The 13,917-nt window shown below is 42.8% G+C and overlaps 1 protein-coding gene across 2 annotated transcripts in view; it reads left to right on the forward strand.

Annotated features, from left to right (window-relative positions):
- The window catches only part of LOC147727539 (E3 ISG15--protein ligase HERC5-like), a 324,404-nt gene that overhangs the window by 243,780 nt on the left and 66,707 nt on the right, over positions 1-13,917 (forward strand). For both annotated transcript variants that reach the window (XM_086961610.1, XM_086961611.1), the window contains one exon: positions 10,984-11,050. In XM_086961610.1, the coding sequence (XP_086817736.1) occupies positions 10,984-11,050 (67 nt within the window). The remainder of the gene's footprint in view (positions 1-10,983; positions 11,051-13,917) is intronic.

Genomic DNA, 13,917 nt, shown 5'->3' on the forward strand with positions numbered 1-13,917 from the left:
AGTGCAGAGTAGTGAGTAGTGAGTGCAGAGTAGTGAGTGTAGAGTAGTGAGTGCAGAGTAGTGAGTAGTGAGTGCAGAGTAGTGAGTGCAGAGTAGTGAGTGCAGAGTAGTGAGTAGTGAGTGTAAAGTGCAGAGTAGTGAGTGTAGAGTGCAGAGTAGTGAGTAGTGAGTGCAGAGTAGTGAGTGCAGAGTAGTGAGTGTAGAGTGCAGAGTAGTGAGTAGTGAGTGTAGAGTGCAGAGTAGTGAGTGTAGAGTGCAGAGTAGTGAGTGCAGAGTAGTGAGTGTAGAGTGCAGAGTAGTGAATGCAGAGTGCAGAGTAGTGAGTAGTGAGTGTAGAGTGCAGAGTAGTGAGTGCAGAGTAGTGAGTAGTGAGTAGTGAGTGTAGAGTGCAGAGTAGTGAGTAGTGAGTGCAGAGTAGTGAGTAGTGAGTGTAGAGTGCAGAGTAGTGAGTAGTGAGTAGTGAGTGTAGAGAAGTGAGTGCAGAGTAGTGAGTGCAGAGTAGTGAGTAGTGAGTAGTGAGTGCAGGGTAGTGAGTGCAGAGTAGTGAGTAGTGAGTGTAGAGTGCAGAGTAGTGAGTAATGAGTAGTGAGTGCAGAGTAGTGAGTGCAGAGTAGTGAGTAGTGAGTGTAGAGTGCAGAGTAGTGAGTGCAGAGTAGTGAGTGCAGAGTAGTGAGTAGTGAGTGTAGAGTGCAGAGTAGTGAGTAGTGAGTGTAGAGTGCAGAGTAGTGAGTAGTGAGTAGTGAGTGCAGAGTAGTGAGTGCAGAGTAGTGAGTGCAGAGTTGTGAGTAGTGAGTAGTGAGTGCAGAGTAGTGAGTGCAGTAGTGAGTAGTGAGTGTAGAGTGCAGAGTAGTGAGTAGTGAGTGTAGAGTAGTGAGTGCAGAGTAGTGAGTGCAGAGTAGTGAGTAGTGAGTAGTGAGTGCAGAGTAGTGAGTGCAGAGTAGTGAGTAGTGAGTAGTAAATGTAGAGTACAGAGTCGTGAGTAGTGAGTAGTGAGTGTAGAGTAGTGAGTGCAGAGTAGTGAGTAGTGAGTAGTGAGTGCAGAGTAGTGAGTGCAGAGTAGTGAGCAGTGAGTAGTGAGTGTAGAGTCTAGAGTGCAGAGTAGTGAGTAGTGAGTGTAGAGTAGTGAGTGCAGAGTAGTGAGTGCAGAGTAGTGAGTGCAGAGTAGTGAGTGCAGAGTAGTGAGTAGTGAGTAGTGAGTGCAGAGTAGTGAGTAGTGAGTGCAGAGTGGTGAGTAGTGAGTGTAGAGTGCAGAGTAGTGAGTGTAGAGTGCAGAGTAGTGAGTAGTGAGTGTAGAGTAGTGAGTGTAGAGTATTGAGTGCAGAGTAGTGAGTGCAGAGTAGTGAGTAGTGAGTGCAGAGTAGTGAGTGTAGAGTAGTGAGTGCAGAGTAGTGAGTAGTGAGTAGTGAATGCAGAGTAGTGAGTGCAGAGTAGTGAGTAGTGAGTAGTGAGTGCAGAGTAGTGAGTAGTGAGTGTAGAGTGCAGAGTAGTGAGTGTAGAGTGCAGAGTAGTGAGTAGTGAGTAGTGAGTGTAGAGTAGTGAGTGTAGAGTATTGAGTGCAGAGTAGTGAGTGCAGAGTAGTGAGTAGTGAGTAGTGAGTGCAGAGTAGTGAGTGTAGAGTAGTGAGTGCAGAGTAGTGAGTAGTGAGTAGTGAATGCAGAGTAGTGAGTGCAGAGTAGTGAGTAGTGAGTAGTGAGTGTAGAGTGCAGAGTAGTGAGTGTAGAGTGCAGAGTAGTGAGTAGTGAGTGTAGAGTGCAGAGTAGTGAGTAGTGAGTGCAGAGTAGTGAGTGCAGAGTAGTGAGTGCAGAGTAGTGAGTGTAGAGTGCAGAGTAGTGAGTAGTGAGTAGTGAGTGTAGAGTGCAGAGTAGTGAGTAGTGAGTGTAGAGTAGTGAGTGCAGAGTAGTGAGTAGTGAGTGCAGAGTAGTGAGTGCAGAGTAGTGAGTAGTGCGTGTAGAGTGCAAAGTAGTGAGTAGTGAGTGCAGAGTAGTGAGTGCAGAGTAGTGAGTGCAGAGTAGTGAGTGCAGAGTAGTGAGTAGTGAGTAGTGAGTGTAGAGTGCAGAGTAGTGAGTAGTGAGTTTAGAGTGCAGAGTAGTGAGTAGTGAGTGTAGAGTGCAGAGTAGTGAGTGTAGAGTGCAGAGTAGTGAGTGTAGAGTGCAGAGTAGTGAGTGTAGAGTAGTGAGTAGTGAGTGTAGAGTGCAGAGTAGTGAGTGTAGAGTAGTGAGTGTAGAGTGCAGAGTAGTGAGTGTAGAGTGCAGAGTAGTGAGTAGTGAGTGTAGAGAAGTGAGTGCAGAGTAGTGAGTGCAGAGTAGTGAGTAGTGAGTGCAGGGTAGTGAGTGCAGAGTAGTGAGTGTAGAGTGCAGAGTAGTGAGTAATGAGTAGTGAGTGCAGAGTAGTGAGTGCAGAGTAGTGAGTAGTGAGTGTAGAGTGCAGAGTAGTGAGTGCAGAGTAGTGAGTGCAGAGTAGTGAGTAGTGAGTGTAGAGTGCAGAGTAGTGAGTAGTGAGTGCAGAGTAGTGAGTAGTGAGTGTAGAGTGCAGAGTAGTGAGTAGTGAGTGCAGAGTAGTGAGTGCAGAGTAGTGAGTGCAGAGTAGTGAGTAGTGAGTGCAGAGTAGTGAGTGCAGAGTAGTGAGTAGTGAGTGTAGAGTGCAGAGTAGTGAGTAGTGAGTGTAGAGTAGTGAGTGCAGAGTAGTGAGTGCAGAGTAGTGAGTAGTGAGTAGTGAGTGCAGAGTAGTGAGTGCAGAGTAGTGAGTAGTGAGTAGTAAATGTAGAGTACAGAGTCGTGAGTAGTGAGTGTAGAGTAGTGAGTGCAGAGTAGTGAGTAGTGAGTGCAGAGTAGTGAGTGCAGAGTAGTGAGTGCAGAGTAGTGTGTAGTGAGTAGTGAGTGTAGAGTCTAGAGTGCAGAGTAGTGAGTAGTGAGTGTAGAGTAGTGAGTGCAGAGTAGTGAGTGCAGAGTAGTGAGTAGTGAGTAGTGAGTGCAGAGTAGTGAGTGCAGAGTAGTGAGTAGTGAGTAGTGAGTGCAGAGTAGTGAGTAGAGAGTGCAGAGTAGTGAGTAGTGAGTGTAGAGTGCAGAGTAGTGAGTGTAGAGTGCAGAGTAGTGAGTAGTGAGTAGTGAGTGTAGAGTAGTGAGTGTAGAGTATTGAGTGCAGAGTAGTGAGTGCAGAGTAGTGAGTAGTGAGTGCAGAGTAGTGAGTGTAGAGTAGTGAGTGCAGAGTAGTGAGTAGTGAGTAGTGAATGCAGAGTAGTGAGTGCAGAGTAGTGAGTAGTGAGTGTAGAGTGCAGAGTAGTGAGTGTAGAGTGCAGAGTAGTGAGTAGTGAGTAGTGAGTGTAGAGTGCAGAGTAGTAAGTAGTGAGTGCAGAGTAGTGAGTGCAGAGTAGTGAGTGCAGAGTAGTGAGTGTAGAGTGCAGAGTAGTGAGTAGTGAGTGTAGAGTGCAGAGTAGTGAGTAGTGAGTGTAGAGTAGTGAGTGCAGAGTAGTGAGTAGTGAGTGCAGAGTAGTGAGTGCAGAGTAGTGAGTAGTGAGTGTAGAGTGCAGAGTAGTGAGTAGTGAGTGCAGAGTAGTGAGTGCAGAGTAGTGAGTGCAGAGTAGTGAGTAGTGAGTAGTGAGTGTAGAGTGCAGAGTAGTGAGTAGTGAGTTTAGAGTGCAGAGTAGTGAGTAGTGAGTAGTGAGTGTAGAGTGCAGAGTAGTGAGTAGTGAGTGTAGAGTGCAGAGTAGTGAGTGTAGAGTGCAGAGTAGTGAGTGTAGAGTGCAGAGTAGTGAGTGTAGAGTAGTGAGTGTAGAGTATTGAGTGCAGAGTAGTGAGTGCAGAGTAGTGAGTAGTGAGTGCAGAGTAGTGAGTGTAGAGTAGTGAGTGCAGAGTAGTGAGTAGTGAGTAGTGAATGCAGAGTAGTGAGTGCAGAGTAGTGAGTAGTGAGTGTAGAGTGCAGAGTAGTGAGTGTAGAGTGCAGAGTAGTGAGTAGTGAGTAGTGAGGGTAGAGTGCAGAGTAGTAAGTAGTGAGTGCAGAGTAGTGAGTGTAGAGTGCAGAGTAGTGAGTAGTGAGTGTAGAGTGCAGAGTAGTGAGTAGTGAGTGTAGAGTAGTGAGTGCAGAGTAGTGAGTAGTGAGTGCAGAGTAGTGAGTGCAGAGTAGTGAGTAGTGAGTGTAGAGTGCAGAGTAGTGAGTAGTGAGTGCAGAGTAGTGAGTGCAGAGTAGTGAGTAGTGAGTAGTGAGTGTAGAGTGCAGAGTAGTGAGTAGTGAGTTTAGAGTGCAGAGTAGTGAGTAGTGAGTGTAGAGTGCAGAGTAGTGAGTAGTGAGTGTAGAGTGCAGAGTAGTGAGTGTAGAGTGCAGAGTAGTGAGTGTAGAGTGCAGAGTAGTGAGTGTAGAGTGCAGAGTAGTGAGTGTAGAGTGCAAAGTAGTGAGTGCAGAGTAGTGAGTGCAGAGTAGTGAGTGTAGAGTGCAGAGTAGTGAATGCAGAGTGCAGAGTAGTGAGTAGTGAGTGTAGAGTGCAGAGTAGTGAGTGCAGAGTAGTGAGTAGTGAGTAGTGAGTGTAGAGTGCAAAGTAGTGAGTAGTGAGTAGTGAGTGCAGAGTAGTGAGTAGTGAGTGTAGAGTGCAGAGTAGTGAGTAGTGAGTAGTGAGTGTAGAGTGCAGAGTAGTGAGTAGTGAGTGTAGAGTAGTGAGTGCAGAGTAGTGAGTAGTGAGTGCAGAGTAGTGAGTGCAGAGTAGTGAGTGCAGAGTAGTGAGTAGTGAGTAGTGAGTGTAGAGTGCAGAGTAGTGAGTAGTGAGTGCAGAGTAGTGAGTGCAGAGTAGTGAGTGCAGAGTGCGGAATGCAGAGTAGTGAGTGCAGAGTAGTGACTGCAGGTGCAGAGTGGTGTGTGCTGTTGAGTGCAGAGTGGTGTGTGCTGTTGAGTGCAGAGTGGTGTGTGCTGTTGAGTGCAGAGTGGTGTGGATTGGCAATTTAAATGACAATGCCATTTATTTATGATTTAAAGAAAAAAAAGAAATGTCATGAGCAATGCCAATAGCTCCACCTTTAATGATGCCGAGACCATTGCATTGTAAATGCTTGTTTTTGTACCACTTCCAATATGCATGCTCTCAGTTGGATTATATGATGTTTGGCATCTAGAAAGTGGGCTGTGATAGTAGATTTCATCATCTTTGTCCTGATGTTGCTTTTGTGCTCATTCAGTCTCGTTTTCAACTTCCTTTCTGTTTGTCCCACGTAGACAGAGCCACATGGGCACTTTAACATATAAATGATGTTTGTCGTATCACATGTTGCGTTTACTTTCAAATGGATCTTATGGCCTTTCATCGGGTGTGTGATTTGATTGCCTCTGATAATATTATGGCAATTTCTACAATTTGTACATGGTACTGTGCCTTTGTATGTTACAGACAATTTTTATCCATCGGTTGTTTCAGGATTTCGCCTAGATTCTTGGCTCTTGTATACGCAAACAAAGGTTCAGAGGCAAATATGTTGTTGAAATCTGGTTCCACTTTCAATATAGCCCAATGTCTCTTTATGATAGTTTTAAACTGAGTGCTTATGTATACATATTTGCTGACACACGTTATCCGATTGTCGGTTTTCCGTGAAGTTGGTTTAAGTAATTCTTCTCTAGTTTTGTTGTTGCTTCTGAGAATTGCCTGTTCTAATGCTTGGTCTGGGTAACCTTTATTTTTGAACTGCCGTGTCATGATTTTTGTTTGTTTTTCTTGTTGTTCCGGTTCCGAGACCACTCGTTTTACCCTTAGCAGTTGCGAGTAGGGAAGGTGCTGTTTTAATGATGGAGGGTGGTGACTCTCATATCTCAAAAAGTTATTTCTATCTATAGGTTTTCTGTAAAGGTTAGTGGCAAAACCTGTAGGTTTCCTTGTAATTTCCACATCCAGGAAATGAATCAGTTCATCTTGTATTTCCCACGTGAATTGAATTCTGTCCTCAATTGAGTTAAACGCTTCTACTTGATTCTGCAATGTTTCTCTCGTACCTTTCCATATGACGAATATATCGTCTATGAAACGGACATACAATTCCATATTGGTCTTCCACTCCTCTTTATTATATATATTTCTTCTTCAAAAGCTGTCATGTACAAATTTGCATACGACGGAGCTGCGCAATTTCCCATGGAGGTTCCACTTTTTTGTAATTATTAACGTCAGGTGGCCGCACTGAAAGGGTTCCGCCAATTTGACCGGATAAAGATTTCCACTTTGGGGGACATATGCGGGATGCAGTCCTCAAATCATTTCAGCGACTGCAGAAGGAGTTCCATCTCCATAAAACCCAGTTCTATAGGTACCTCCAACTACGTCATGCTTTGACTCCCTTGCTTGTAGACATTATTGATCTTCCTGAATTCCATCCGCTAGAAGGCCGCCTTCTTATGAGTGATCTAGGTTCATACAAAATAAGACTGATATACCAGACACTGAGGACGCACTCCAATACGACCCTACATAAAAGAAGGGAGGGCGTGGCAGGACAACATTCCAGACCTGACCTATGAAGACTGGGCGGAGGCGATAGCTAGTCCTCGCGGTGCAGCGGTCGCTTCCAGATACCACCTTATTCAGTTTAAAAATGTGCATTGTGTGTATTACACTTGTCTTCGTCTTTGGAGGATGGGAGTGGTGGCATCCCACCAGTGCTTACGATGTGGCAGGGAGGAGGGGACATTTCTCCATACAGTGTGGAGCTGTGAGACTCTTCAGCCCTTCTGGCGTAGGTATCGACCTGCCTTAAAGAGGTGCTGTCCTGGGACCTCCCGCAAGATCCCTGACTGTATTTTCTTCATAGTACTGAAGACATAGGTGGGAACCGATATAAGCAGCACCTTCTCTTTCTCACCCTCACAATCGCCAGGATATTGATCAGTTATGGAAGGGTACTTCTCCACCAACAATAGGAAAGTGGCATAGAGAACTAGACAAATGCATGGGTCTATATGTGCATGGGTGACTCCCAAACATATAGAAAAATATGGTCTTGATGGGCCACATACCAGTACATTGATCTTCCTCCTCTCCATCACAATCCCGTAACAGTAGCCCTATGGGAGGTTTGCAGACCACAATGTACTCTTTTATGTGTTTTGGGTGTACAGAGGTATGGAACTTTGCTTGCCTATGTGGGTGGAGTGGGAAAGTCTGTGTGCAGTTTCAGTGTTTTTGTTATGTATACAAATTGTACCCATTGATATTTCCACATCTGGTAACCCTTTAATAATTTGTCTTCCTGTGGATAATATTGGTCTCTTGCCCACGTGGTACTTTCTAAACCTAATAAAATATGTTAACCCTTTCCATGCTCATGACGAGCTCAGCTCGTCATGAGGCACAGTGGAGCTGTGCTGATGACGAGCTGAGCTCGTCATAAAATGATGTAAATCTGAATTCTTCAGCACCGGAGGGGAAAATGTGCAGCAGCGATGTGGTTAAATATATATATATATATATATATATATATATATATATATATATATATTGTACTGCTGTTCCCTTACTAGGGCATGATCATAGCGCCCATTCTATATGGCCACTGATGCCAGTGGTAAGGGTTAAGGAGCTGTTTTGTCACAAGTCTCAAGTGATGGTGTTGAGAGCACAGTGTAATTTGCTTCATGTTCACTGTCACCTACTGAGGAGAAATACTCTGTTATCGAGAAAGAATTGATGCGTGTGTGGACGACTGAGAAAATTAGGCAGTACTTGTGGGGCTCAAGTTTCACTTTCTGCACAGATCACAAGCTGTTGGTCAACGGTTTGAGTATGGGCAGTTCTGCAAAAGTGACTCCCCTCATAGCCGGAATGAGGTTGTTGAATTATACTTAGGAAGTTGAATATTTGCTTCGTTATAAGAACATGGTAGCAGATTATTTGAGTAGGTCTCTGTTGCCAACTATCAAACAGATTTCCAATGAATGGGGTGAGTATAGTGTTGCTGTTGTGGACTGTGGGCCCGATTCACAGAACTAACTTAAGACAAAATCCTAAACTTACTACCATTTTGGTACTCACAGAGGGCACTTACTCATTGATGAGTAAGTGCCTTCTCTGAATACCAAAATGAGTAAATGGTAGTAAGTTTTTTAAGTCAAGTCAGCTTTATTCGACAATTGTCATAAAAGCAAGCTCAATATGTAGTAAGTTTAGGATTTTGTCTTAAATTAGTTCTGTGAATCGGGCCCATTGAGTGTGAAGCCATTTCGAAGGAAGAATGGTTGTCCGGTTACGAGGAAGATGAGGTGTTGAGTGTAATGATGAAATATGTTTTGCAAGGATGGCCTAGTAAGAATAAACAGGGTGAAGACTGTAGGAAGTTCTGGGAACTTAAGGATGAATTGTCTGGGGTTCTTATTGAAAGGGGATAAGGTGGTACCACACCAGGTTCTCAGACAAAGGATTTTTGATATTATGCATAAAGGGCATTTGAGTACTGTTAAGTCAAAAAAAAGGTTAGAGTCCCGCACAGAGAGAGCTCAGCACACACTCATTGTGAAAAGACCTTTGAATTGTACTACATTCATAGGATAAGATCCTTTAGATGTGCTACCCAACTCCACGTCTTATAAAGTCATTCTCAACAGAGAAAATTCAAGAAGATATTACATTTTAATAGAAGGCTGATGGAGTGCATTTAAATTGCATACCGAAACAGGCAATCACCAGGGTAGACTTGTCCACTTAAGGAAAGGCTGCAACTTCTGTGTTTATAGGTAGCACACCATAGGTGGATATCTGCAATACAGCCGCATAGAAGGGGAAACATTGTTTACAACGCATGCGTTACAACGCGTTTCATTACAACAAATTTTTTGCAACGCAAAATCCATTACAACGCATATTATTACAATGCATGCCATTACAACGCATTCCCCAAAGTAACGCCCTAGCGGAGTTAGAATAGTAATTTGCGTTGTAATGGATTATGCGTTGTAATGACATGCTTTGTAATGGATTTTGCATTGTAAAAAATGTGTTGTAATGACACGCGTTGTAATGTGTCCTATTTGCATAGAAGTCCTTGCAAAGCTTCTGCACAGAGCACTGCAGAGAACTCAACATTAAAACAGACATTTCAAGGTGGGCAAGCAGTCTTATTCCAATGAGGATGCACCTTTACACCCACCATCTGGATGTATATCTATAAACTATCCATGACTGGTGAAAAAAACATCCTTTCCGTTAAATGTAGTTCATCTTTTACCACCTTTTCTAGATTCACATTCACCCTACTTGCCTACAGAGGTGATATGCTAGCGGTTAAACTCCTTGGAAACTGGCTATGATTGTGTCTGGGGATGGAGTCACTCAATGAATAGGAGTATGTAAGCCCTAGTACGTTATGATGATTACAGAAAATCGCCTTTGTAGGGACTAGTTAGTGACCTGTCATGCTTTCCATTTTTTAACAGATTATTCAATTTTTGGTGTGTGAGATTGTTCAAATTGCAAATGACTTTATAAACTGCTTGTAGTAGTTGGATTTTAGCTAACTATCTTCTCGTGAGCGCGCTGTTAACCTGTTGTCACCATTTTGGATTTCTGTATTTAATGTTAATTTAATGCCATAATTTCATCTTTCGATGGCTGAGACTATTTTACCATATTAGGAGCCTTCACAGTTCCCAGAATTCAGTCACTCGGCAGCCCCTTAATGTGAACAAATGGAATGATATTACCCTTACTTTGATCCAAATGCATTTGTTGCCTCATATTAGGTTTTCATTATTTCATATTGTGCACTTGGGGCTTGTACACACTAGGCCTTCATCATTAATCAGTTGAGTGTGTCCAGTCATTTCACATTCCTTGCATCCACAAAGATGTAACTGACGATGGAGCTCCCTGTCAATATAGCCAGCCAAGGACGAATGTTTTTTTTATTTTACAAGCCAAACCTTTGAACACTTTGTTACTGGCAACCAGAATCATCCATGATCGGCTCAGGAAGGGAAAGACCCAGCCAAGGCAGGTATGGTAAGATCCAGAGCTATTAGGGAAGTCACATTACAAAACATTCAAACCACATCTAGACTTAAGATTAATAGTGAAATAAAATAGGTAGAGTTGTGTTCACATGACTTTTAATTATAAACCACTTATACTTCTAGGTTCTCCTTAGACAGTGCCATAACATTATGTAAAATTATCTGAAAGAGACCATTAGTTATAGATTCCTTACCTAAGTAGACACCAGGCGTCATTCCGGCGACCCCGACGCCGACGACGGATGTTGAGTCGACCGATGCCACCTACTGACACACAGGGGTACTTTTAAGAAAAAATGTCTCGATCCAGTCGGACGCCTGGGGGTAATTCTAAGGTAAAGAATCTATAACCAATGTATGTCTCTTACAGATACATCGTTACCGAAGGTAAGTAACTTGTTCGTTATTGTTAATGACGCAAACTCCTTTCGCTATTATTCAGTAAAAAAATGCATATTGTTATGGCGAGCAATGAACACAGAAACACAGTGTTTCTGTGTCCAAATCCAAAATCTACTGAAGATGAAAGAGTATGAAGCATATCCTGAGCAAGTGGAGCACAACAGATTAATGATGCTGGCAACGGAATGCCCTCGCAAAGTGGGATTCAGACCCCTCTGTGAGCATCTTTTTTCCAGTACAGATTTCATGAAATGTTTATGGGCCCAGTGAAGCCTGCTCCTGTGTTTGTCGTTATTAATGCCTGGGACAATCATGGTCGGAGAGAACTAGGTCATACTTTGTTGCCACGATGTTGCCACACCCACTCCCCACAATGTCAGTTTCTATAGTGGTGTGGGGCTCCCCGACTCTTCAATTGAGATTCTGTGCTGAAAAGGTGCTGGACAGCAATCTTGTTCCAAACTATAAGGGAAGGTGAATTATGTTTAGCTGTTCAGCCTCAATACTTTTTTAACTTTACGTACAGAATGACAAAAGAGCACACATACGACGCACAATTTACAGCTCCGATAACAGAATGTTTGTGTTTTCCTTTGTTTTGTTTTTCAGTTCTTTGCAGGATCTTCTAGATTATGAGCATGATGATATTGTGGAAAATTACGGCATCTGTTTTATCGTGAGTTTCCTTTTACTGGAAATCTTTTCCCTGTTGCCAAAAGCCTTAAACTGCTGCTTGACTGTCTTTTTAATGATCATTATCTGAGTGTGTGGTTGTGATGTTCCTAATTTTCTCTCACCTCTGAATATAATTAGCGGGCGTTGCTTTAGACATTAAAGTATTTATTTATTTATTTGTTTGAAAGGTTTTATATAGCACAAGTAATGGCATCAGAGCGCTGTACCACAGAATAAGGATAAGATTGGGCAGTAAAAAGAAAGCATAATAAACATTTGTAGTTAACCAGCACAGTTACAGAAAGCGCAAACCAAACATGTGGAACATGTAGTGTGAACAAAAATTGCAGCAAAAGTTGCCTCAACGAAAGATATACCCCAGTTGTCTTTAAGACATAAATGATAATTATGTTGTCTTCAGGTCAATTGTTGCAGCTGTTTATTCAGGAGTAGCCCATTGACTTGTTTTTTGAATGAAGAGGTCGAATGGTTAGAACGGATATCGGGATGATTATTAAAGTAAGTTCAACCCTCTTCCTCCCAGCGAGACCGGCTTAATTCAACTCAGTAGAAATAAATAAATAAATGACAAGAGAAATCAAGCTGCACTGTTTAAAAATATGTTGCCTTCAAAATACCTCACGCCAGACAGTGAAAAATCTACTGTATTTGGTACAGCAGTATAAATTTGACCTAAGTGGGCAATATCTGCTGACAGAATTCTGGGGAATATATGCAAATACATGAAAAATGCCTTATATGGAGAAATGTCCTGCCTTTAATTTCATACCTTTTTCCAGATGGCCTCTTCCCCAACATTAGAGCAGACATCTTTCACCCTCCACCATCTTGGACCAGGCACAGAAGCTTTCATGGGGTGCTGCTATGCTGTTGATAGGATACGTTGAGCATTCGTGGGCACACGCATCTCTTTGCGACACAAAATGAAGATTTGTGAACTATGAATGCACCCAAATATTTTCTGTCTATTGTTAACTAATGTCCCAACAGCACATTCCCATGTCTACAAATTCTAATTCCTGTAATCAGATATTATCTGCAAAGTACATAGTATACCAAACTGCACTATATACAACCCCCTTACCTCTGCTAGGTTAGAAACTGTCACCATGCTTTGGTTTGTTGCTTCCTGGAAGTGGGTCTATATTCTACCTGTAAACACTGTGATCGGATAAGCTGAGGCCTAACCCTTATAGTCAATGTTTTGGGTGGAACAGGAAAAGTGTTTTCTTGAGAGCGCTAAGCCCACATACCTAAACAAATGCTATGTGTGGTGAGTAATACATCTGGCAAAGAAGGTATCATAGTTTGTTTATCTTTTGGCATAAGTTTGTTCACACCAGGTTTCTGGAAAACGTTTTTGACACAAAATGTACATATTTTGTGGAGAACTTAGCACTCTCAATTTGGGGCAGAGTTATAATTTGCTGCCATTCTATAGTGCAAACAGCATCTGAACATCAGGCATAGATTTCTCACCAGTTTCAAGGACTATTAGATTGGTATTTATATATATATATATATGTCAGTCATGTTGCAGTACACACTGCCACCGATTTTTCTGACAAATGTTGTGTTTGCACTGACCTCTAAATCAGGCTCTCAACATGAATCTTAGGTCAGGTGGTGGGCTCGCACACCCTGAGGGCTACACTCTAGAATGTGGGGCCTTCCAATGCCTAATGTACATTGCACACAGTAGAGATTACGCTATGAAGCATCCACACTACTGCATACTATATTAATTAGGAGCTTTCTGGTGAAACCCAAAATTAGTTTTGCATACAGAGCGTAGCCATGTTTAATGTGTGAGTGATATAAAGGCATGACCCAATGATTGTTTATATGGAACCGAGATGAATAGACAGAAACCCATTACTGACATCACATCGCAGTAGTGGAGGAGGCAAGGAAAATTGTGGATGGAGGAGGCTGCGCTGCGGTGGTCCTACAGACTACATGTTTTTTGGAGAGAGCGATTGATTCGAACCTTACCGATTGACTGAAGGCTGAAAAATTCATTTAAACAACGAGCTAACTCCGCCTGCCGGCCTGAATTGGGTTCAGTGTCCGAGCGCTCCCTGCTCTGCGCGTCTAAGATTCAGTCCTTCATTACTGCGCCATAATTGTGAGCTGCCTCCATACCTGAACGCTCTCCGAAGGCACACGCCCTCAGTCCTGTTCTGCATATACTGCAGGGTTGACTGCGAACTACACTATACCTACACTACGGCAATCTTTGTGCCCCCGTGCAGAATCTTTCCCCCAGTCCCTGTCCTGAAGAGAACCTAGAACATCCAGGTTCGAAACGCGTCAACACTACCACCCTGTGGCAACAATAAAGGGTGCCGCTAGGATATAAATCACATCACAATTTTGGACCCTAGTGTTGCAACCCCATAGAAACATCACACCACAGGCTCTTGTAGACAGGCAGGCTTGGTTTTTCGTTCTCAAACCCGCTTGTCTCTTGGTTTTTTAGTTCCTAGGACTGGTGCTTGTTCTTTGTTTATGTATTTTTTTCACTGTATATAATTGCAATTCAATTGGACCATTATATATTCTAATGTTTTTGTTGGTGTGTTCAATTAACTTTGCTTAATTCACTGTTGCAATTTTGTAAGTGTGTATGTTTGTAGATACTGTATATATGAACCTTTTGATCTGACAGTGGTTCTGTTTGTGCCTGTTTTTCTTAAATAGTGTGTGGAAATTATGTGAAAAAGAAAATAAATTTGTTTGGAATATAAATCCAGTGGTCACACGGTACATATTGGCTGTGTGACTGGGGAATGGTTTTGTGAATAATCCTGTCCAGCCACCTTGTTCTGTTTTTCCTCTTGTTGA

The sequence above is a fragment of the Lissotriton vulgaris genome, chromosome 3_1 (assembly GCF_964263255.1).
Source record: "Lissotriton vulgaris chromosome 3_1, aLisVul1.2, whole genome shotgun sequence".
In the NCBI taxonomy this organism is placed as follows: domain Eukaryota; kingdom Metazoa; phylum Chordata; class Amphibia; order Caudata; family Salamandridae; genus Lissotriton; species Lissotriton vulgaris.